The sequence below is a fragment of the Cherax quadricarinatus genome, chromosome 9 (genome assembly GCF_038502225.1).
Source record: "Cherax quadricarinatus isolate ZL_2023a chromosome 9, ASM3850222v1, whole genome shotgun sequence".
NCBI lineage: Eukaryota > Metazoa > Arthropoda > Malacostraca > Decapoda > Parastacidae > Cherax > Cherax quadricarinatus.
The window spans coordinates 38,315,243-38,340,821 of record NC_091300.1 but is presented as its reverse complement, the minus strand read 5'-3'; the positions used below and the strand labels follow the sequence as shown (position 1 = coordinate 38,340,821).

At 39.6% G+C, this 25,579-nt stretch overlaps 1 protein-coding gene across 1 annotated transcript in view; it reads left to right on the top strand.

Annotated features, from left to right (window-relative positions):
- The window catches only part of Asciz (ASCIZ zinc finger protein), a gene marked incomplete at its 5' end in the record, with an annotated part of 128,543 nt that overhangs the window by 75,749 nt on the left and 27,215 nt on the right, over positions 1–25,579 (top strand). The window contains 3 exon segments of the mRNA XM_053772578.2: positions 14,920–15,128; positions 17,586–17,681; positions 18,353–18,571. Coding sequence (XP_053628553.2) covers positions 14,920–15,128; positions 17,586–17,681; positions 18,353–18,571 — 524 coding nt within the window.

The window sequence follows — 25,579 nt, the reverse complement described above, 5'->3', positions numbered from 1 at the left end:
AGCCACAGCACCATGTCTTCCTTTGCAGATGACACCCGAATCTGCATGACAGTGTCTTCCATTGCAGATACTGCAAGACTCCAGGTGGACATCAACCAAATCTTTCAGTGGGCTGCAGAAAACAATATGAAGTTCAACAATGATTTATTTATTTATTTATTTATTTATTTATTTATTTATTTAGAAATTTTAGCATACATACAGAGGTACAAAAAAATACAGGTAAGAGCAGCATGCCAAAGTCACTTATATGCATAGCATTATGGGCTGGCTTAAAATTAACTTAAGATTAACTAATCAGTGATAAGACATTATTGTAAACAGATAACTATAAAGCACAAATGAGTATTACAAAGACAGGTCATATGGTTGCATGCATTGCTGTTCATTCAGTAGAATGGAGTATTCTGTTAGGTAGTGTATTTAAAAAATAACAAAGTTAGATTGGGTCCTAGGTTTAACATTTATGTGATATAATTGTGAGTAACATTTTGGATATACAATTTATAAGGTTCAGTTATTCAGTATTTATTTGGTTTTGAGTGAGTAAGTGAACTTTGAGAAGAGACTTGAATTTATAAACAGGTAGTGTTTCTTTTATATTTACAGGTAATGAATTCCAGATTTTAGGGCCTTTTATGTGCATTGAGTTTTTGCATAGCGTGAGATGGACACGAGGAACATCAAAGAGTGATCTGTGCCTTGTGTTATGGTCATGTGTTCTGTTGAGGTTGGCAAGGAGATGTTTGAGGGGAGGGTTAATATCAGAGTTAAGTGTTCTGTGTATGTAATTGGTGCAATAATAAGTATGGATGTTTTGTATGGTGAGTAGGTTGAGTGTTTTGAATATTGGTGGAGTGTGTTGCCTGTAGTGAGAATTTGTTATCATTCTAACTGCAGCCTTTTGTTGGGTAATTAGTGGTCTGAGATGTTTAATTGTTGTTGAGCCCCATGCACAAATTCCATAGGTGAGATAGGGGTAAATAAGAGAGTGATAAAGGGCCAGGAGGGCTGACTGTGGAACATAGTACCGTATCTTCGATAGTATGCCTACAGTCTTGGAAATTTTCTTAGAAATTTGTTGTATATGTGTATGAAATTTGAGTCTATTATCGAGGTGGATTCCTAAGAATTTTCCCTCTGTTAGCTTTGTGATAGGTGATCCGTTTATCGTTATGTTAAGAGGTACATCTGTAGCTCTGTTACCAAACTGAATGAAGTAGGTTTTGTCAATGTTTAGTGTAAGTTTGTTAGTCCTCATCCAGGTAGATATTTTCTGTAATTCGGTGTTTACAGTATTGGCTAGCATGACTGGGCTCGGGTGAGAGAAGACGTATGTAGTGTCATCTGCAAAAAGTGTGGGTTTGAGTAATTGCAAAGCATTTGGTAGGTCATTTATGTATAGGAGAAAGAGAAGAGGGCCAAGGACACTTCCCTGTGGGACACCAACTGTAATTAGTTGTGCGGAAGAGCTTGCCCCATTTGCATACACATATTGGCTTCTGTTGCTGAGGTAAGACTTGAGGTAGTTGAGGGAGTGCCCTCTAATACCATAGTGTGACAATTTTACGTGGAGCAAGTCATGGTCAACTGTATCAAAAGCTTTATGTAAGTCAATGAAGATCCCCAGTGGGACTTCTTTTTTCTCTATTGCAGTGTATATATGTTCTAGCATGTGTATAATAGCATCATTAGTATTTTTATTAGGCCTGAATCCAAATTGGCAGGGGTTGAGAATGTTTTGGGAGATGAGGTAGGAGTAGATTAGTTTATGAATTAATTTTTCGAAGATTTTTGAGAGAGGGTGTAAATTGGATATTGGCCTATAGTTATTCAACTCTGTTTGGTCTCCTCCTTTATGGATCGGGGTGACCCTTGCTATTTTGAGAACTGTAGGGAAGGTGGAGGATTCAATGGATTTGTTAAAGAGTGTTGCAATGATTGGTGATGGTACTTGTGACGCTTTTTTGTATATAAAGGGTGGTAAGGTATTTAAATCTCCTGCCTTGTTTTTCAGTGCGTTGATAATAAGAGAGACCTCGTGTGGGTTAGTCGGAGCTAGGAACAGTGTGTTCGGGTAGTTGCCAGTGAGGTAGTCATTTGGTGGGGTATCTGAGCTTGGGATTTTATTGGCAAGGTTTTGACCTATAGTGGAGAAGAAATCATTGAGTCTGTTTGCTGTTTCTGTTGGTGGGAGTTGGGGTTCATCTGATTTTGCTAATTTTATTTCGCTATGTCGTGATATCTTTTTTGTTCCCAGAATTTCTGATAGGGTCTTCCAGGTCTTTTTTATATCACCTCGTAAGTTGGATAATCTGTTCTCATAATACAATTTTTTTGCCCTTCTTATCAGGCTGGTTAGGATTGACGAGTAACGTTTTGTTTGGTCTCTGGTTATGTGACCCATTCTGTACTGTTTTTCATATTGGTGTTTTGTATTTATGGATTTGAGAATGCTGGGTGTTAGCCAGGGACTGTTCAGTCTCTTAGCTGTCATCTGTTTAGTTTTTTTAGGGCAGTGCTTGTTATAAAGGTATTGGGTCTTTTTTAGAAAATTATTAAAACATTCGTCAATATCTGTATAGATTTCTAGCTCAGTGTGCCAGTCAATGTTTGTTACTGCTGTTCTGAAGTTATTAATGGCTGCTTCATTGTGAAGTCTGAAGGTGACTTTAGTAGTGTCTTGGGGTATTTTACCAAGAGTTGTTATGAGGAAAGTAGGGTAGTGGTCTGTGGTATTATCTGTAATTATGCCTGATTTTAAAGGGGATATGGTGTTGGTCCAGATGTGGTCAAGTAGGGAAACACTAGTCTCTGTAACTCTTGTAGCTTTTGTTACTGTCGGTAGCAACATGCAGTTACTCAGTGTGTTTGTGAATTCAGTAACGTGTGGGTCCTGGTCTTGCAGGAGATTTATATTGAAGTCACCTGAGAGTAGTAAGTGATCTTTGTTCATGCGTGCATCAGTTATCATACTTCCTAGGGTTTGACTAAATTGGCTAATGTTTGATTGTGGAACTCTGTAGATGTTTATCACTGTGAGAGGTTTTTGTAGGTATTTGGATTTGAATTTAGCTATTATATATTCCCCATGTTCATCCCTTGTGGAAGTATTAGTGATACATTCTAGTTGGTCTGAGTAGTATATAGCAGTGCCACCCCCTTGTTGGTCTGGCCTACAGTTGTGTATGGCTGTGTAACCAGGAATGGCATAGACATCTGTAGTATCAGGCTTTAGCCAGGTTTCAGTTAGTGTAATGATGGACATATTGGCATGCAAGGAATTTAGTAATGCTAGGAGGTCATCATAATGCTTGCTTAAAGATCTGATATTGTAGTTAAAGATAGTTATGTTGTTGTTGGCTCTGAGAAGTGCCTTTGATTGTTCTGCTGTGTAGTAATGACAGTAACTGTTTGAATCATTTAAGTCATTAAATAAGAGGTTGGTATCAGGATCAATGCCTGTAATCATAAGATTTGTAGTGAATCTATAGTTAGAATTAAGTAAAAAATAAAGTAAATATTCTAAAGCTAAAAAAAAATAGCACCTGAATTATTTAACAAATGTAAAAATAATGAGCTAAGGTAGTTTTTTAAAGTTAAAATAAAGGAGACAATATAAAAGGGACTAAAATAATTTGTGGTGAACAAATAAAGTGATGATCAAGTAATGGAGCTTGGGAATATGATAGTAGGTAGTACTTTAAAGGTAATTCTTTAAAGTTAGAATTATAATATAAAATTATAATATAAAAGGGACTAATATAAGTTGTGGTGAACAATAAAGTGGTAATCAAATAAATGAGCTTTGGAGTATAATGGCAAAATAGTGAACTTATTAACTTTAGCACCTGAGAATAGCACCTTGATTATTTTAACAATTGTGAATATATGAGCTAAGGTAGTTATATAAAGCTAAAATAAAGGAAAAAAAATATATATAAGGGACTACAATTAAGTAATGGTAAACAAGTTAAATGGACAGATAGTCACCATGAAATAATATTGGTTTAGGAGTAAGATCTGATTTGTAATATTAAATAAGTTGAGCAGTTTATTGCACAATAAAAAGTAAAAAAAAAAAATGAGGTAGTTGGTACTAGCTAGCAAAAGATAGTTTTGGTACTTTCAAAAAAGTAATTGGAATATACACTAATTGCACACACAATAAAAAGTGACTAAAAAAACAAGTAGTGGTAAACAAAATTAAATGGACAGGTAAGAACAATGAATAATATTAATTTGGAGTAAGATTTGACTTGTAACATAAAATTATGAGCAATTAATAGCAGTAAGAAAGAAGTAAAAAAGTATTGGAGGTAGTTAGCATTAGCTTGTGATGAAAAAAATAATAAAAATAATAATGCACAATATAATAGTAAGGTACACTATATGCACTATATGATAAATTTCAATTGCTCCAATATGGTAAACGTGAGGAAATTAAAACTTCTTCAGAGTATAAAACAAATTCCAACCACACAATAGAGCGAAAAACTAACGTCAAAGACCTGGAAGTGATCATGTCGGAGGATCTCACCTTCAAGGACATAACATTGTATCAGTTGCATCTGATAGAAAAATGACAAGATGGATAATGAGAACCTTCAAAACTAGGGATGCCAAGCCCATGATGACACTCTTCAGGTCGCTTGTTCTATCTAGGCTGGAATATTGCTGCACACTAACGGCACCTTTCAAGGCAGGTGAAATTGCTGACCTAGAAAATGTGCAGAGAACCTTTATGGCACGCATAACTGAGATAAAACACCTCAATTACTGGGGGCACTTGAAGTTCCTGAACCTGTACTCCCTGGAACTCAGGCGGGAGAGATACATGATTATATACACTTGGAAAATCCTAGAGGGACTAGTACCAAACTTGCACATGAAAAGCAAAACTTGGCAGACAATGCAACATCCCCCCAGTGAAAAGCAGGGGTGTCACTAGCACGCTAAGAGACAACACAATAAGTGTCAGGGGCCCAAGACTGTTCAACTGCCTCCCAGCATACATAAGGGAGATTACCAATAGACCCCTGGCTGTCTTCAAGCAGGCACTGGACAAGTGCCTGCTTGAAGACAGCCAGAAGTATATTAAGAACATAAGAAAGAAGGAACACTGCAACAGGTCTACTGACCCATGCGGCGCAGGTCCATGTCCCCCCCCCCCCCGGATTAGACCAATTACCCCCCTCCCCCTGGATTAGCCCAATGATCCACCCAGTCTGATCATCTCCACTCAAGGATGGAGCACTGCACCAGACCCAGCAGCAAAGCTAGTCAGGTCCAACTCACACCCACCCACACCCACTCGTGTATTTATCTAACCTAATTTTTAAAACTACACAACATTTTAGCCTGAATAACTGTACTCAGGAGTTTGTTCCACTCATCCACAACTCTATTACCAAACCAGTGCTTTCCTATATCCTTTCTGAATCTGAATTTTTCCAACTTGAAACCATTGCTTCGAGTCCTGTCTTGACTGGAAATTTTCAGCACGCTGTTTACATCCCCTTTATTTATTCCTGTTTTCCATTTATACACCTCGATCATATCTCCCCCTAATTCTACGCCTCTCAAGAGAGTGCAGATTCAGGACCCTCAGTCTATCCTCATAGGGAAGATTTCTAATACATGGGATCATCTTTGTCATCCTCCTCTGTACGTTTTCCAGAGCATTTATATCCATTCTGTAATACGGTGACCAGAACTGAGCAGCATAGTCTAAATGAGGCCTAACCAAGGATATATAGAGTTGAAGAACAACCTGAGGACTTCTATTATTTATACTTCTAGATATGAAGCCAAGAATTCTGTTAGCTTTATTGCGAACACTAATGCACTGTTGTTAATCCCCAACATACGAGTCACAGCCTGACCAGCCGGGCTGTGACTCGTACGTTGGATTGCATGCAGCCAGCAGTAACAGCCTGGTTGATCAGGCCCTGATCCACCATGAGGCCTGGTCACTGACCAGGTCACAGGGGAGTTGACCCCCAGAACTCTCTCCAGGTAAACTTACAGAATGACTTGACTGACTTACTGAATGACCTGACTGACTTATTGAGTGACTTGACTGTAATAATAATAATGGGGTGTGTGGACCAGGTGTTTACAGTGAAACATATAAGTGAACAGTATTTAGATAAGGCTAAAGAGGTCTTTGTGGCATTTATGGATTTGGAAAAGGCGTATGACAGGGTGGATAGGGGGGCAATGTGGCAGATGTTGCAAGTGTATGGTGTAGGAGGTAGGTTACTGAAAGCAGTGAAGAGTTTTTACGAGGATAGTGAGGCTCAAGTTAGAGTATGTAGAAAAGAGGGAAATTTTTTCCCAGTAAAAGTAGGCCTTAGACAAGGATGTGTGATGTCACCGTGGTTGTTTAATATATTTATAGATGGGGTTGTAAGAGAAGTAAATGCGAGGGTCTTGGCAAGAGGCGTGGAGTTAAAAGATAAAGAATCACACACAGGGTGGGAGTTGTCACAGCTGCTCTTTGCTGATGACACTGTGCTCTTGGGAGATTCTGAAGAGAAGCTGCAGAGATTGGTGGATGAATTTGGTAGGGTGTGCAAAAGAAGAAAATTAAAGGTGAATACAGGAAAGAGTAAGGTTATGAGGATAACAAAAAGATTAGGTGATGAAAGATTGAATATCAGATTGGAGGGAGAGAGTATGGAGGAGGTGAACGTATTCAGATATTTGGGAGTGGACGTGTCAGCGGATGGGTCTATGAAAGATGAGGTGAATCATAGAATTGATGAGGGAAAAAGAGTGAGTGGTGCACTTAGGAGTCTGTGGAGACAGAGAACTTTGTCCTTGGAGGCAAAGAGGGGAATGTATGAGAGTATAGTTTTACCAACGCTCTTATATGGGTGTGAAGCATGGGTGATGAATGTTGCAGCGAGGAGAAGGCTGGAGGCAGTGGAGATGTCATGTCTGAGGGCAATGTGTGGTGTGAATATAATGCAGAGAATTCGTAGTTTGGAAGTTAGGAGGAGGTGCGGGATTACCAAAACTGTTGTCCAGAGGGCTGAGGAAGGGTTGTTGAGGTGGTTCGGACATGTAGAGAGAATGGAGCGAAACAGAATAACTTCAAGAGTGTATCAGTCTGTAGTGGAAGGAAGGCGGGGTAGGGGTCAGCCTAGGAAGGGTTGGAGGGAGGGGGTAAAGGAGGTTTTGTGTGCGAGGGGCTTGGACTTCCAGCAGGCATGCGTGAGCGTGTTTGATAGGAGTGAATGGAGACAAATGGTTTTTAATACTTGACGTGCTGTTGGAGTGTGAGCAAAGTAACATTTATGAAGGGATTCAGGGAAACCGGCAGGCCGGACTTGAGTCCTGGAGATGGGAAGTACAGTGCCTGCACTCTGAAGGAGGGGTGTTAATGTTGCAGTTTAAAAACTGTAGTGTAAAGCACCCTTCTGGCAAGACAGTGATGGAGTGAATGATGGTGAAAGTTTTTCTTTTTCGGGCCACCCTGCCTTGGTGGGAATCGGCCAGTGTGATAATAAAAAAAAAAAAATAAATAAATAAATATTGTATTATTATATTATTATTATTATTATTATTATTATTAATTTAGGGAACTGAAGCTCTATTGTTATTATTATTATTATTATTATTAATTTAGGGAACTGGAGCACAGATCCAATTCCCTAGATCAAGAGCTCCTCACCAGCATCAAGGAACCTTGATGCTGGTGATGGGCTCTTTATCTAGGGAATTGGATCTGTGCTCTAGTTACTTAAATTAACCCTTTGACTGTTTTGGTTGTATATATACGTCTTACGAGCCAGTGTTTCGGACGTATATATACTCAATAGTTCTAGCAGCTTCAAATCAAGCAGAAGGCTGGTAGGTCCACATGTGAGAGAATGGGTCTGTATGGTCAGTGTGCACCACATAAAAAAATCCTGCAGTACGCAGTGCATAATGAGAAAAAAAAATGACCGTTTTTTTTGGATTAAAACGCTGACTTTCAGGTGTACAGTGGACCCCCGCATAACGATATTAATCCGTTCACGAGAGCTCATTGTTATGCGAAATTATCGTTATGCGAATGAATTTTCCCCATAAGAAATAATGGAAATCAAATTAATCCGTGCAAGACACCCAAAAGTATGAAAAAAAAAATTTTACCACATGAAATATACATTTTCCTACACACAAAGAAAAGGATACATGCACAATAGTAGAGTAGTACATGCACAGTATATATTGTGCATTAACTACTCTACTAAATGAAGAATAAATGACACCTTTATTGAAGATACAGCAATGACTGATGAGACTGTGTGTCCTGGGAGTGCCTTTTCCTCCTGAGTACTGTAGGTCCTGTTTGGCATTTTCTTCCAGAACAGGCCTTATCACACTGTGTATGCCACTACGATTCTTAAATCTCTCAAACCAACCTTTGCTGGCTTTAAATTCACCAATATGAGCACTAGTTCCAGGCGTTTTTCCCTGTTCACCTGGGTGTTAGTCGACTGGTGTGGGTTGCATCCTGGGAGACAAGATTAAGGACCCCAATGGAAATAAGTTAGAGAGTCCTCGATGATGCACTGACTTTCTTGGGTTATCCTGGGTGGCTAACCCTCCGGGGTTAATCGTTTCTCGGTAATTGTTTCACGTTAAGCCACACCAACAACACTCACTCCACATCTTCGAGTAATACAGCTGATGGTGGTGCAGCAACAACAACAGCTGTGGTGCAGCTGACCATGGTGCAGCAGCAGCTGTGGTGCAGCAACAGCTGACTGGTCCAATTTATCAGCTGACCGTGGTACGATAGTATTTATCACCCTTTTTACCACAGGGTTGGTACTAGAAGCTTTCTTTGGGCTCATGGTGGCTTATTTAGCAGTTACAAGCACTATAAATAATGGAATAATACAAAATATATCGAATGTATGCATGCAACCGGCCACCCTGGCTTGTAAACAATGACGGCAAGGCAGGCGCTCAGGCTGGATGGACAGGTTCGGGACGAGTCATGTTCAGAAACAGCTGATGGTGCAACAGCAGCTGACCATGGTGCAGCAGCAGCTGACTGATCCAGCAACAGCTGACTGGTCCAGCAACAGCTGACTGGTCCAGCAACAGCTGACTGATCCAGCAACAGCTGACTGATCCAGCAACAGCTGACTGGTCCAGCAACAGCTGACTGGTCCAGCAACAGCTGACTGGTCCAGCAACAGCTGACTGGTCCAGCAACAGCTGACTGGTCCAGCAACAGCTGACTGGTCCAGCAACAGCTGACTGATCCAGCAACAGCTGACTGGTCCAGCAACAGCTGACTGGTCCAGCAACAGCTGACTGATCCAGCAACAGCTGACTGATCCAGCAACAGCTGACTGATCCATCAACAGCTGACTGATCCAGCAACAGCTGACTGATCCAGCAACAGCTGACTGATCCAGCAACAGCTGACTGGTCCAGCAACAGCTGACTGATCCAGCAACAGCTGATCGTGATGCAGCAGCAGCTAACTGATCCAGCAACAGCTGACTGGTCCAGCAACAGCTGACTGGTCCAGCAACAGCTGACTGGTCCAGCAACAGCTGACTGATCCAGCAACAGCTGACTGGTCCACCAACAGCTGACTGGTCCAGCAACAGCTGACTGGTCCAGCAACAGCTGACTGATCCAGCAACAGCTGACTGATCCAGCAACAGCTGACTGATCCAGCAACAGCTGACTGATCCAGCAACAGCTGACTGATCCAGCAACAGCTGACTGATCCAGCAACAGCTGACTGGTCCAGCAACAGCTGACTGATCCAGCAACAGCTGATCGTGATGCAGCAGCAGCTAACTGATCCAGCAACAGCTGACTGGTCCAGCAACAGCTGACTGGTCCAGCAACAGCTGACTGGTCCAGCAACAGCTGACTGATCCAGCAACAGCTGACTGATCCAGCAACAGCTGACTGATCCAGCAACAGCTGACTGATCCAGCAACAGCTGACTGATCCAGCAACAGCTGACTGATCCAGCAACAGCTGACTGGTCCAGCAATAGCTGACTGATCCAGCAACAGCTGATCGTGGTGCAGCAGCAGCTGACTGATCCAGCAACAGCTGACTGGTCCAGCAACAGCTGATCGTGGTGCAGCAGCAGCTGACTGATTCAGCAACAGCTGACTGGTCCAACAACAGCTGATCGTGGTGCAGAAGCAGCTGACTGATCCAGCAACAGCTGACTGGTCCAGCAACAGCTGACTGGTCCAGCAACAGCTGATCGAGGTGCAACAGCAGCTGACTGATCCAGCAACAGCTGACTGATCAAGCAACAGCTGACTGGTCAAGCAACAGCTGACCGTGGTGCAGCAGCAGCTGACTGTGGTATGATAGTATTTCTCACCCTTTTTACCACTGGGTTAGCACTAGAGGCTTTCTTGGGGCCCATGGTCACTTATTTTGCAGATGAAATCACCAAAAACGCTGTAATAATACGAAATGTTCCGATTGTATGCTTGGATGTTACCGAGGAGGCTGGCTTGTAAACAATGCCACCGGCGGAACATGTGAAGCTGGCTCAGGCCGCACATTAGAAGCGTCTCGGACAAATAGCGTTGAGCGAGTTTTTTAGCGGTATGCGAGGCAAAATTTTAGTGATAAAATGTATCGGTATGCGGATTTAACGTTATGTGATGCCAACGGTATGCGAGGGTCCACTGTATTTTCGTATAGTATTTATCGTTGTATTCTCGTTTTCATGGTCTCGCATGATAAAATGGAAAACATATTACAGAAATAGAGATGATTTTGATTAGTTTCACGATGAAAGCGACATTGAAACTGAGCTCAAAGTAGCGGAAATGTTCGATTTTTACCAGTTTTCAAGAGTAAGCAAATCACACCACACGTCCAATACACATCAACTGAGGAGTCTAAAGCCCTTCATGGGGCATATTAGAGGAAAATTAGTACATATTTCAAACTGAACTCCCTAGATTGGATAGAGTATCTCAATGTAAGGTGAATGAGCCCATATAAATGGAATTATGATGGTTATTTGTCGAGCAATTGCTAGTCTGCGAAGCCATAATGTACTAAGGCTTGCCCGATTAAGGGAGTATAATTTGAATGTTGCAAAGTTGCAATTGATAATAAAACACCAAATAACTATTTTTTTAATTTATTATACAAACATACAGTATCAAAAACATAAATGGAACTTGTATCCAAACATTTTGTAAGTATTAGAAAAATATAAAAATGAACCAAATAGCAACATGGCCACATTGCAAAGTGATAAAACTTTCAAGTCTCGTATTCCTGAGTTTCCTGAGAAAGAACATTCTGTATTACTAATTGCTAGAATGAAAGTCTATGAAGCAATTATTATCCTTCTTTATGCATAGGTTTACTTTGCATATGGAAAAGTAAAATAAGGATGTGACATAACTTTTTGCTGCAATACTTGCAACTAAGTAGCTTGCCTAGCATTGGCCAGTGACCTAGCATTTTATCAAACCTCACACTGTCATCAGTGTTGGTACTGCATAGCAGATGACATTTGCAAGGTTGGCAAAGCATTACTGTCACCATTGGAAGTACTTGGTGAAGCTCTTGTGTTGTTCTTATGCAGACATATTTTGACTTGGTGTTGGAGGGCTCGTCATAAAACAATTTCTCATTGATCTGGAAGGACAATAAAAACGTTCTGTACACATCCAGACCACTATAAAATTCATATAATCAATAGAAATATTTTTTATAAATATTTATTTACTGAAATTGGAAAATGGCCCTGAAGGGGCAGATGCAGATTTATTGAGGCCTCTTTGGTTGCACTTTTTTCATTTGCATGGTGCACTCATTTATGCTTCACACGGACTTTATATATACACCTACCATCCGACTTACGACCGAGTTCAGTTCCGAGAAACCGGTCGTAAGTCGAAATGGTCGTAAGTCGAACTTTACTACTGAATATCAACAAAACGTTTTTGTAATGACTTTATTTTATTGTTTTATTTTGGTATTTCATGTTTTACTTTACTTTTTATATTGTTAGTATACTGTATTTTATACTGTAAGGTTTAGGATAAACACTGTGTACAACACAAATAGTTGTTTATTTCCCAGAAATTTGGCATAAAAAACATGGTCATAAGTCGAGTGGTCGTAAGTCGAGCAGGTCATAAGTCGGATGGTAGGTGTATATCAAAATATGCCGAAACTATTCATTTATGCACTAGACATATCAATCAGTACTTACCGACATTGTAGAGGATAAAATCCAAAGGTATTTGAGTCTCGCTAGATGAAAAAGTGTTACTCTTGGTGATGCCAAGCCACAAGTGTTTACATTTTACTCTCTCGACCAATGGGAAGCCGGGAAACACCATCACCACTTAGCTGAAGTGACTCAGGGAAGGCTTGTGATTGGTCAGAAATAAAGAACGGGAAGCTAGATGTGCTGCATGAGTAGGATGACATGCGCAAAAGAGCACGTGTTCAGGCAAAGATACGTCTTGGCTTGCCCCATGCACAGATATTATTTATACCATTTTTACAATAATGCAGTAGTCTGCATAACAGTAAATTTTGTATTGTTGTATGAATAAAAAATAAAAATAGAAAGCAATAGTAATATAAGAGGGGCTTAGAGACGTGACTAATGAATAGAGGATATGCTATTTTAGTGCCAAGAATGTCTACATTGTTTATTCTGGACCCTATTTTGAAATTGGCATCTTTTTTAATTTGCGTGAAATTGGCCAAATTGCCAACTTCTGACCACTTTATTGGGTAGTTCAAATCAGTAAATGGGTAGTTTCTTGTACTCACCTGATAGAAAAAATGGAGTTCTAAAGAAATAGCTATGAGTTTGGTCAACTGGAACAACGGAATTGGCCAAAAACAGGGCTCAAAGTTGGCGAAATCGCCAATGCATATATGTCGCAGAGACTGCTAACTTCACAGGAGCATAATTCCATGAGTTTTCGACCAAATTTCGTACTTTTGTTGTCATTACCACCGGGAAAAGATTCTCTATCATTTCATAAGAAAAAACAATTTTTTTTTTTCCAAAAATTTTGTGACAGAATGACAGTTTCAGAAAGGGGCTTGCAACAGTCGAAGGGTTAATAATAATAATAACACTAATAATAATTATTATAATTATTTTATTATAATAACGAACGCCAGTAACTCAGTGCACTGTTTACCTTGCTGTGGGAGCAGTTCTCTCCTGCTTTGCTTACATTTTTAACAGTCATTTGGCCAAATTTCATTTTTCTATGCATGGGTCCTAAGAAAGTAAGTGTAAAGGACAGTGCTGAGAAGAAAAAGAGAATGATTTCCATGGAATTAAAGCATGAAATCATAGATAAACAAGCGAGGTGTCCAGGTTTTGGGTTGAGGGGGAAGAGAGGGAGAGCTGGCTTGTAACTCAAATGTTGACTCGTAACTCGGAGCAAAAAATTGACCCAGGGGCGGCTCGTATCTCAAAAAACTCGTACATTGAGACACTCGTAAGTCAAGGTTCCACTGTACAGTGGACCCTCGACCAGCGATATTAATCCATTCCTGAGGGCTCATCGTTAATCGAAATTATCGTTAGTCGAGTTAATTTTACCCAAAAGAAATAATGGAAATCAAATTAATCCGTGCAAGACACCCAAAAGTATTGAAAAAAAATTTTTTTACCACATGAAATATTAATTTTAATACACAAACTGAAGAAGACATGCACAGTTACATGACACTTATCTTTATTGAAGATCTGGTGATGATTGATGGGATGGGAGGAGGGGAGAGTGCTGATGGTGTTAGTGTTTAGAAGGGGAATCCCCTTCCATTAGGACTTGAGGTGGCAAGTCCTTTTTTGGGGTTACTTCCCTTCTTCTTTTAATGCCACTAGGACCAGCTTGAGAGCCACTGGACCTCTGTCGCACAACATATCTGTCCATAGAGGCCTGTACCTCCCGTTCCTTTATGACATTCCTAAAGTGTTTCACAACATTGTCAGTGTCACAATTAAACACTTGTTCAGGTTTCAGTTCTTCACTGTCTATGTACTCCTTGAATTCCTGCACATATTTTTCAGCTGCTTTTTGGTCCAAACTGACAGCCTCACCATGCCTTATCACACTATGTATGCCACTACGATTCTTAAATCTCTCAAACCAGCCTTTGCTGGCCTTTAATTCACTCACATCACCACTAGTTGCTGGCATTTTTCTAATTAAATCCTCATGCAACTTCCTAGCCTTTTCACATATGATCGCTTGAGAGATGCTCTCTCCTGCTATCTGTTTTTCGTTTATCCACACCAATAACAGTCTCTCAACATCTTCTATCACTTGCGATCTCAGTTTCGAAAACATAGTTGCACCTTTGGCAAGAACAGCTTCCTTGATTGCCGTTTTCTTGGCCACAATAGTAGCGATGGTTGATTGGGGTTTTGTGTACAACCTGGCCAGCTTGGAGACATGCACTCCACTTTCATACTTAGCAATGATCTCTCTCTTCATATCCATAGTAATTCTCACCCTTTTTGCTGTAGGGTTGGCACTAGAAGCTTTCTTGGGGCCCATGGTGACTTATTTTGCAGGTGCAATCACTAAAAAGGCTGTGATAATATGAAATGTTCCGATTATATGCTTGGAAGTGACCGCGGTGGCTGGCTGGCTTGTAAACACTGGCCAGAAGTGGACGCGTCTCAGACAGAACGAATAGTGTTGGTCGAGTTCTTTAGCACTAGTTGAGGCAAAATTTTTGCGTTAAAATGTATCGCTGGTCGGATTTAACGTTAGTCGATGCCATCATTGGTCGAGGGTCCACTGTACTTATGTTGTAGATGTTCTGTGACAATTAAAAAACTATTACATATTTAAAATTATGGTACACTTTATACCAGCAGACAAATAATCACCAAATCTTCCTTAAATTATTTCTTCCCAGCACTATCTCAAAGTGCATGCAGCTCGCTCTCATGCATGTGACTGTGGCCAAGCATTCAGTACTGAAGCACTGCTTGCCCGCCACCGGCGGACCTGTGGAGTCAAGTTGTTGTGTGTTTGTGGCTCTATCTTTAATGCCATTGAGACACTACAGACTCATGCTCGTCGCTCTGGTCACACATTTCATCATTCTACAGTTCAAGCATTAAGGTACGATACACAGTATTAACTTTCAAGTTCCTGACTTTCCTTATCATGGGCCTTAAATGTATAATGCAGTTTGGGGAATAAATTTTCAGAAGATCATTGCTAATTTCTGCTTTAGGAAGATTATGGCACCTCCATAAAAATGTATTTCTTAACCTATTTTCTTTGGCTGGATTGGCTATCATAAATTGGAGCCCTATAGTTATCATGTGCAAAGTAGCATTTGTATGGCATCAGCACAAACAATAATAAGGAAAGAGCAGTAAAGAAACTCCTTAGTGCTTGTAATTAACATGTATAATTACTGCAACACTACCTGATAATGGCACGTCTATAAGAACAAGTCAAAGGGTTTCCATAACAACTATTCAGTACCACTTACTGAAATGGCTATATCATCAGGCTAGCTGTCATACTCTGAAGTGGGGACATACAGAAGCTCATGAAATTGGAGGTTTTCCCATGACTAAGTTTGCAGTAGATGCTGGCCTAGGAGGGGCTTTTAGGAAAAAATGAACCATAGGGTGCCTCATAACAGTGTGCAACATTCTGGAAGCCTCTGGTTACCCTGAAATTTTGGTTAATGTTGGGATAATTTTCCAAAAAGATGGCATAAACTTCAGATTTATCAGAGCACTATTTAGGAGAGAAAATTAAAAATTTTAATTTAATGGCATTACAGCAGAAAATGTTAACCCTTTGACTGTCACAAGCCCCTTTCTGAAGTTGTCATTCTATGTCGAAAAATTTTTGGAAAAAAAAAATTATTTTTCTTATGAAATGATAGAGAATCTTTTCCCGATGGTAATGACACCAAAAGTACGAAATTTTATCAAAAACTTATGGAATTACGCTCCTGTGAAGTTAGCGATCTCGGCGATATATACGCATCAGCGATTTCGCCGACTTTGAGCCCTATTTTTTGCCAATTTCATTGTTCCAGTCAACCAAACTCATACCTGTTTCTTTAGAACTCCATTTTTTCTATTGAGTACAAGAAACAGCCCATTTACTGATTTCAACTACCCATTAGAGTGGTCAGAAATTGGCAATTTGGCCAATTTCACGCAAATTAAAAAAGATGCCAATTTCAAAATAGGGTCCAAAATAAACAGTGCAGACCTTCTTGGCACTAAAATAACATATCCTTTGTTCATTAGTCACGTCTCTAGGCCCCTCTTATATTACTATTACTTCTATTTTGATTTTTTTATTCACACAAAAAAATAGAAGATTTCCTGTTATGCAGACTACTGCATTATTGTAAAAAATGGTATAAATAATATCACTGCACTAGTGAAAGAATATTAGACTCCCCAGTTGACGTGCATTGGACGTGTGGTGTGATTTGCTTACTCTTGAACATTGGTAAAAATCGAACATTTCCACTACTTTGAGCTCAATTTCAAGGTCATTTTCATCATGAAACTAATCAAAATCATCTCTGTTTCTGTAATATGTTTCCCATTCTATCAAATGAGACCAAGAAAACGAGAATACAACCATAAATACTATACAAAAATACACCTCAAAGTCTGCATTTTAATCCAAAAACACGGTCAGAGTTTTTTTTTTCTCATGCACTGTGTGCTGCAGGATTTTTTTATGTGGTGCACACTGACCACACAGTCCCATTCTCTCACATATGGGCGTACCAGCTTTCTCCTGCTTGATTTGAAGCCGGTAGAATTATTGAGTATATATACGTCCGAAACACTTGCTCGTAAGACTTACAGTGGACCCCCGCATAACGATCACCTCCGAATGCGACCAATTAGGTAAGTGTATTTATGTAAGTGCATTTGTACATGTATGTTTGGGGATCTGAAATGGACTAATCTACTTCACAATATTCCTTATGGGAACAAATTCGGTCAGTACTGGCACCTGAACATACTTCTGGAGTGAAAAAATATCGTTAACCGGGGGTCCACTGTATATATGTGGCCAAAACAGTCAAAGGGTTAAAGGACATTATGAAGGGTTGTTCAGAAGCAGTGTACAGATTAATTTTAATGATACATTTTGAAGAATATTTTTTGCAATACAGTCTTCTATGATATATTGGATTGAATAGGGCTGTTGTATTTTTTTTTTTTTTGGGGGGGGGCACTGTATTGTGTACAGTTGAGGATGCAATATTATCTTTTGTGTTCTTAAAGTCTTCAGTGACTTTAAGAACACAAAAGAAGATAGTAATTTTGGGTGTGGAGAACCAAAACAAAACCAAATATGTAAATAAATCCAGTCATTGGAAGATGGAGGGAATCGCTGCCCCCTGGCTGCACCACACACCACCAGACACCCAGGGAGTCGGGTGAAAATTTGCAAATTATGTGATAAGAAACTGGATACTGTTCTTAATAAAAATCTCTTGATTGTGACTTAGTAATTTTTATCAAGACTTTTAGCCTCAAAATATTTTGAAATCTCTAGCTTGTTTTCTTTAATTTCCACTAGGGCCAGAAAATCGTCACTTGGTGGGCCTGCCTTAACAATACAGTCACCTGTAGAGGGCCCATCACAAGCAGTGTGGACACACCACATTCCACTGAAGTAATGTCATACTCTGCTTGAAATTAGTTTTATGAAGAATTCTGAAAATTTTGGTTTATTAGATTCAGTATTACCCTTATGTATTTAGAGCTCTGCATGAATACCTGTATAATAATGATTGTTTATAAGCACCACCTTATTTCAGTACATTACCATAGTGTTATTTATGGGTACTTAACTTTCACTCATTGACAGAGTACAGTAGACAAAACTAAAAAATCATCTTATTAAAATAAACCACTAATCAGGGGTTTCTCAGGTGGTGGTCCATGAATCCCTATGGGTCTATGGAAGGGCTTCATGGGATTCATGAACCAGGGCCAAAATACATATTTTTCTTTGAGCTCCTTCATGTTGTTTTGTGTGCACACATACATATATATTTATGTACATTTTTCATTTTGAGCAAATGATGTGTGAATGATGGCAAAAGTGTTTCTTTTTTTGGTCACCCTGCTTCAGTGGGAGATGGCCAGCATGTTGTTTATTTTTTCAACATATGTGAAGGATTTTTAATCACTGATAGTGTTGAGAATTTTAGCACCATTATTTTTTTCCCCATTTTACTGGAATTTAGTAGATCAAATCTGTCTATTACCCCTCTCAAAATTTAAATGGTTTTATCTCTTAATTAAAAGATTTCCCAAATAATTAGTATAGCTTACTTTTAGGTATAAGAGTGTAGGTGAAGAAGGCAGTGAAGGCAGTGTTGTTGAGATAATCAATACATCATCATCATCTGTGCAGTCGACATTTGGTTCCATGCTACCTACAATATACCCAGCTGCATCCAGTATGGGCTCAGCTGCACCCACATGCAGTCTGCAGCAACCAACTCATCTGCTAGCAGCTATTGCACTTAGTGAACTGGCTGCAACAGCTATGAAGAGGTATTATATAAACCTAACCAATTCCTTTATGCGTCTTAAGGGCACTTTCCTTAGATCAGACGTCCATTTCCACAAGTGCTGGGTTTATTGCTTCCCCACTAATAATAATTATTTATTAATGTTATTATTATTATTAGATCATTATGTAATTGCAGCTACAGTGAGAGTAAGAGGTAGATGAGTACAAGGAGAATGTCATCGGTGAGAAAGAGAGAGGTAATAGTTTACAAATTAAAGGAGGAGAAAGTTAAGGTAACATGCAAGCAAGTGTTCAGAGAAAGATGGGTTACAGAAGAGGAAGTTGAAGAGGGATGGAGGTAGATTTAAGAATTTGGATATAGGGGGGTGGGTGCTGAAGGAAAAAGGAGCATAGGCACTCCTCATTTAATGACCTACCTGTTTAACAACCTCGCGGACTTATGTCCAGCTCTTTGACCAGTTGGTACTGTACACTGTACGAAGGAGGGAGAGCTAACTAATGAAGAGTTGGAAGTGCAGCAGCACTTAGAAGAGGAAAGAATGGAAGTAGTACAAAAGAAGTTTACTGTAAAGAGGGTAAGCTGTAAAGAAAGAAAGAAGGAACACTGCAACAGGCCTAGTAAAGGGGTAACTAGTGTGTTCAACATTCAGGTATGGACCCGAATGTTGAACGGTTCATGAAAGTGGAATGGCAAATGGATGAACTTTTACAATGCTGTCGTGAAATTTATGAAGAGTTTGGAAGGGTGTGTAAAGGTAGAAAGTTGAAAGTGAACATCGATAAGAGTAAGGTGATGAGGGTATCAAATGATTTAGATAAAGAAAAATTGGATATCACATTGGAGAGAAGGAGTATGGAAGAAGTGAATGTTTTCAGATACGTATTTGGGAATTGATGTGTCAGCGGATGGGTTTATGAAGGATGAGGTTAACTATAGAATTGATGAGGGAAAAAAGGTTAGTGGTGCATTGAGGTATATGTGGAGACAAAAAATTTTATCAATGGAGGCAAAGAAGTGAATGTATGAAAGTATAGTGGTACCAATACTCTTATATGGGTGTGAAGCTTGGGTTGTAAATGCTGCAGCAAGGAGGCAGTGGAGATGTCCTGTCTAAGGGCAATGTGTGTTGTAAATATTATACAAAGAATTCAAAGTGTGGAAAGTAGGAGAAGGTGTGGAGTCAATAAAAGTATTAGTCAGAGGGCTGAAGAGGGGTTGTTGAGAGAATGGATCAAAAGAGAGAATGGATCAAAGTAGAGAGAATGGATCAATGTAGAGAGAATAGATCAAAGTAGAATGTCATGGAGAGCATATAAATCTGTAGGGAAAGGAAGGTGGGGTAAGGGTCATCCTCGAAAAGGTTGGAGGAAGGGGGTAAGGGAGGTTTTGTGGGCAAGGGACTTGGACTTTCAGCAAGCAAGCATGAGCATTTTAGGTAGGAATGAATGGAGATGAATGGTTTTTGGGACCTAATGAGCTGTTGGATATGAGCAGAGTAATATTTAGTGAAGGTATACAGCAACCGCCCAGGGAGGTACTACCGTCCTGCCAAGTGAGTGTAAAGCAAAAGCCTGTAATTGTTTTACATGATGGTAGGATTGCTGGTGTCCTTTTTTCTGTCTCATAAACATGCAAGATTTTCAGGTACGTCTTGCTATTTCTACTTACACTTAGGTCACACTACACATACATGTACAAACATTTATATACACACCCTCTGGGTTTTCTTCTATTTTCTTTCTAGTTCTTGTTCTTGTGGAAGTGGAACAGAATTCTTTCTCCGTAAGGCATGCATGTTGTAAGAGGCGACTAAAATGCCGGGAGCAAGGGGCTAGTAACCCCTTCTCCTGTATATATTACTAAATGTAAAAGGAGAAACTTTCATTTTCCCTTTTGGGCCACCCTGCCTCAGTGGGATACGGCCAGTTTGTTGAAAGAAGATGATGATGATTCAGGGAAACCGGTTATTTTTATATAGCCAGACTTGAGTTCTGGAAATGGGAAGTACAATGCCTGCACTTTAAAGGAGGGGTTTGGGATATTAGCAGTTTGGAGGGATGTGTAATAGGATGGTATATATATAATTGGGGCCCTGATATTATATTCTATATAGTAAATAGTATAGTTTATTATATTCTTTCAGGTCACTTTTTATATTGTATCTTTATATATGCTTCTGAGCTGTTGTATCTGGGCGCCTCTGCAAAAATGGTGATTATGTATGAATGAGGTGAAAGTGTTGAATGATGAAGGTATTTTCATTTTGGGGATTTTCTTTCTTTTTGGGTCACCCTGCCTAGATGGGAGATGGCCGACTTGTTGGAAAAAAAAAAATTACAAAGCAGACCTAACTAATGGGATTCTTTTGGAAAATTGCACCCAGGACCCCTACCCCTACAAGTCCTTCCATTTCCTAGCTGTCATCTCCCTTACCTGGGCCTTCTACACCTCATGATAACCCTGCTGATAACTCTGATGATGACACTGATGACCTTTTCTTTATTCTGAATAAATAAAACCAATTACTTGAATTTACAGTATGCAGACCTAAGTAATGTATATTAGAGCTGATTTCCTCTAGTATACTGTTTATTACAGTATACAGTACACTACAGTATAAACATTTAACCCTTTGACTGTTGAGACCCCTGCTCACAAACTTACTCTCACTATCAAAGAATTTAAAAAAAAAATTGTTTTTTGTTATGAAATGATAGAAAATCTTTTTCCCGATGGTAATGACACCAAAAGTACGAAATTTGATGGAAAACTCATAGAATTACACTCGCAAAGTTAGCGGTCTTGGCACTGTATATGCATCGGCTATTTCGCCCAGTTTGAGCCCTATTTTCAGCCAATTCCATTGTTCCAGTCAACCAAACTCATAGTTGGTAGGTAAAACACATAGGCAACAGTTAGGCAACTTTATTCCAAAACATTTCGCCTACACAGTAGGCTTCTTCAGTCGAATACAGAAAGTAGTAGAGATGTGAAGTCTTCACATCTCTACTACTTTCTGTATTCGACTGAAGAAGCCAACTGTGTAGGCGAAACGTTTCGGAATAAAGTTGCCTAACTGTTGCCTGTGTGTCTTACCTACCAACCTGTCGGTATTGTATACCATTTTGATGTTCAAACTCAGTTATTTTGCTAGAACTCCATTTGTTCTATCGATTTCATACAGGAAATCGCCCATTCACCAATTTCAACTACCCAATAAAATGGTCAGAAATTAGCAGTTTGGACAATTTCACACAGATTTCAAAAGATGCTAAATTCAAAATAGTCCAGAATAAACAATGCAGACATTTCTGGCACTAAAATAACATTTTTTCTGTTCATTAGTCACGTCTCCAGGCCCCTCTTATACAGTGGACCCCCGCCTTACGATGGCATTGCGTTACGTTAAATCCACCATACGATACATTTTAACGCAAAAATTTTGCCTCGCCTGACGCTAAAAAACTCGCCTCATGCGATTCGTCCAGGACACATCCCATGTGTGGCCTCAGCTGCCCCGTGGGTGCCAGTGTTTACAAGCCAGCCAGTGCGGTCGCATCCACGCATACATTCGGTACATTTCATATTATCACAGTGTTTTTAGTAATCGTAGCTGCAAAATAAGTCACCATGGGCCCCAAGAAAGCTTCTAGTGCCAACCCTGTGGTAAAAAGGGAGAAAATTACTATGGAAATGAAGAAAGAGATGATTGCTAAGTACGAAAGTGGAGTGCGTGTCTCGGACCTGGCCAGGTTGTATACCAAACCCCAATCAACCATCGCTACTATTGTGGCCAACAAAACGGCAATCAAGGAAGCTGTTCTTGCAAAAGGTGCAAGTTTGTTTTCGAAACAGAGATCGCAAGTACTCGAAGATGTTTAGAGACTGTTATTGGTGTGGATAAACAAAAAACAGATAGCAGGAGATACCATCTCTCAAGCGATCATATGTGAAAAGGCTAGGAAGTTGCATGACGATTTAATTAGAAAAATGCCTGCAACTAGTGGTGATGTGAGGTTGGTTTGAGAGATTTGAGATTGGTAGTGGCATACATAGTGTGATAAGGCATGGTGAGGCTGCCAGTTTGGACCATAAAGCGGCTGAAAAATATGTGCAGGAATTCAAGGACTACATAAACAGTGAAGGACTGAAACCTGATCATGAAGCAGGCCTGTTTTGGAAGAAAATGCCAAACAGGACCTACATTACTCAGGGGGAAAAGGCACTCCCAGGACATAAGCCTATGAAAGACAGGCTTTCATGATGTGTGCTAATGCTAGTGGTGATTGCAAAGTGAAGCCTTTATTGGTGTATCACTCTGAAACTCCCAGAGCGTTCAGGCAAAACAATGTCCTCAAGGGTAATTTGTGTGTGCTGTGGAGGGCAAACAGTAAGGCATGGGTCACTAGGGACTTTTTCTATGACTGGTTACACCATGCATATGCCCCCACTGAAAAATTACCTCCTGGAAAATAAATTTGACATTAGGTGCCTCCTGGTATTAGACAATGCTCCTGGTCATCCTTCAGACTTGGCAGAGCGACTTTCTGGGGACATGAGCTTCATTAAGGTCAAGTTTTTGCCTCCTATTACCACTCCTCTCCTGCAGCCCATGGACCAGCAGGTTATTTCTAACTTCAAAAAGCTCTACACAAAAGCTATGTTTCAAAAGTGCTTTGAAGTGACCTCAGACACTCGATTGACTCTAAGAGAGTTTTGGAAAGATCACTTTAGTATCCTCAGCTGTGTAAACCTTATAGGTAAGGCTTGGGAGAGAGTGATTAAGAGGACCTTGAACTCTGCTTGGAAGAAACTGTGGCCAGAATGTGTAGACAAAAGGGATTTTGAAGCATATGCCAGTTGTGGAATCAATTGTGGCATTGGGGAAGTCCTTGGGGTTGGAGGTTAGTGGGGAGGATGTGGAAGAGTTGGTGGAGGAGAACAATGAAAAACTAACCACAGATGAGCTGCAAGATCATCTTCAACAGCAAGAGGCCAGACCTGAGGAAACTGCTTCAGAGAAGGGGAGAGAGAAATTGAAGAAGTTGTCTACTTCAAAGATTAAGGAAATGTGTGCAAAGTGGCTTGAAGTGCAAACCTTTATGGATGAAAATCACCCTCACACAGCTATTGCAAGCCATGCTGGTGACTATTACAATGACAATGTTGTGAACTACTTTAGACAAATCATAAAGGAACGAAAGGTACAGAGCTCTGTGGACAGATATGTTGTGCGACAGAGGTCCAGTGACTCAAGCTGGTTCTAGTGGCATTAAAAGAAGGGAAGTAACCCCGGAAAAGAACTTGCTACCTAAAGTCCTAATGGAAGGGGATTCCCCTTCTAAACAATAACAATTTCCTCACTCCCCTCCTCCCATCCCATCAATCATCATCAGATCTTCAATAAAGGTAAGTGTCATGTACAGTATTCTATTCTTAGTAGAGTAGTATTAACTGTGCATGTCTTCTTCAGTTTGTGTGTATTAACCCTTTCAGGGTTCAGAGGCCAAATTTCGAAGGGTGCACCAGCATCCTAGAATTTTCAAAAAAAAATTTTGTTATTTTTTCTTACGAAATTTGATGGAAAATTGATGAAATTATGCTCTCGCAAATTTTGATGTGTCAGCGATATTTACGAATCGGCGATTTTGCCGACTTTGACTCCCATTTTAGGCCAATTACATTATTCCAGTTGACCAAATTCTTAGCTATTTCACTAGTATTACTTATATTCTATCGATTGAGCACAAGAAATTGACCAGTTAACTGTTTCAACTACAAAATAAAGTGATCGGAAATTGGTAATTTGACCAATTTAACACAGTTCAAAATATTCCAATTTCAAAATAAGGTCCAGAATAAACAATGCAGGCATTTCTGGCACTAAACTAACATTTCCTCTGCTCATTAGTTATGTTTTCAGGCTTTACAAATGAATTCCATTTTGATTTTTTATTCACATAATGAGTTTTTATTCAAACCAAAAAATAGAAGATTTACTGTTATACAATATTGTAATAATTGTATAAATATCATCATTACATTTGTGAATGTATATTAGACCCACCAGCTGGCGTGTATTAGACGCGTGAGGTCGTTTGTTTACTCTTGAACATCGACAAAAATTTAACATTTCCGCTACTTTGAGCTCAGTTTCAAGCCATTTCCAGTACTAAAACCAATCAAAATCATCTCTACCTCTGTAATATATCTTCCATTCTGTCAAATGAGACCAAGAAATCGCAAATACAACTATAAAAAGCATACGATAAAACACTGCAAATTCGCTGTTTTAATCGAAAATCAGTCTGTTTTTTTTTCTCTCGTTATACACTGTGTGCTGCAGGATTTGTTTTATGTGGTGCACACATACCACATAGATGTATTCTCTCATATCTAGGCCCAAATTTATTGCTCACAGCTTATCAGAGTGAGCTGAGCTCATGGCGTAGATCTACGGTTTGTACTCTGAACGTAAAGCCGTAGATCTATGGCACGGACCCTGAAAGGGTTAAAATTAATATTTCATGTTGTAAAAAAAAATTTTTTTCAGACTTTTGGGTGTCTTGCACGGATTAATTTGATTTCCATTATTTCGTATGGGGAAAATTAATTCGCCTTACGATAATTTTGGCTCACGATGAGCTCTCAGGAACGGATTAATATCGTAAGGCGGGGGTCTACTGTATTACTCTTGCTTTCCATTTTGAATTTTTATTCACATAAAAGATAGAAGATTTTATGTTGTGCATACTACTGCATTATTGTAATAATTGTATAAATAATGTCAGCCCAATCGTGACTGCATATTAGACTGGCCAGGTGGACATGTATTAGACGGTGACGTGATATGTTTACTCTTGAACATCAGTAAAGGTTGAACATTTCCGCTACTTTGAGCTCAATTTCAATATACGTACTTTTCATCGTGAAACCAATCAAAATCATCTCTATTTCTGTAATATATCTTCCATTCTATAAAATGAGACCAAGAAAACGAGAATGCAGCCTCTCCTTAATTAATGAC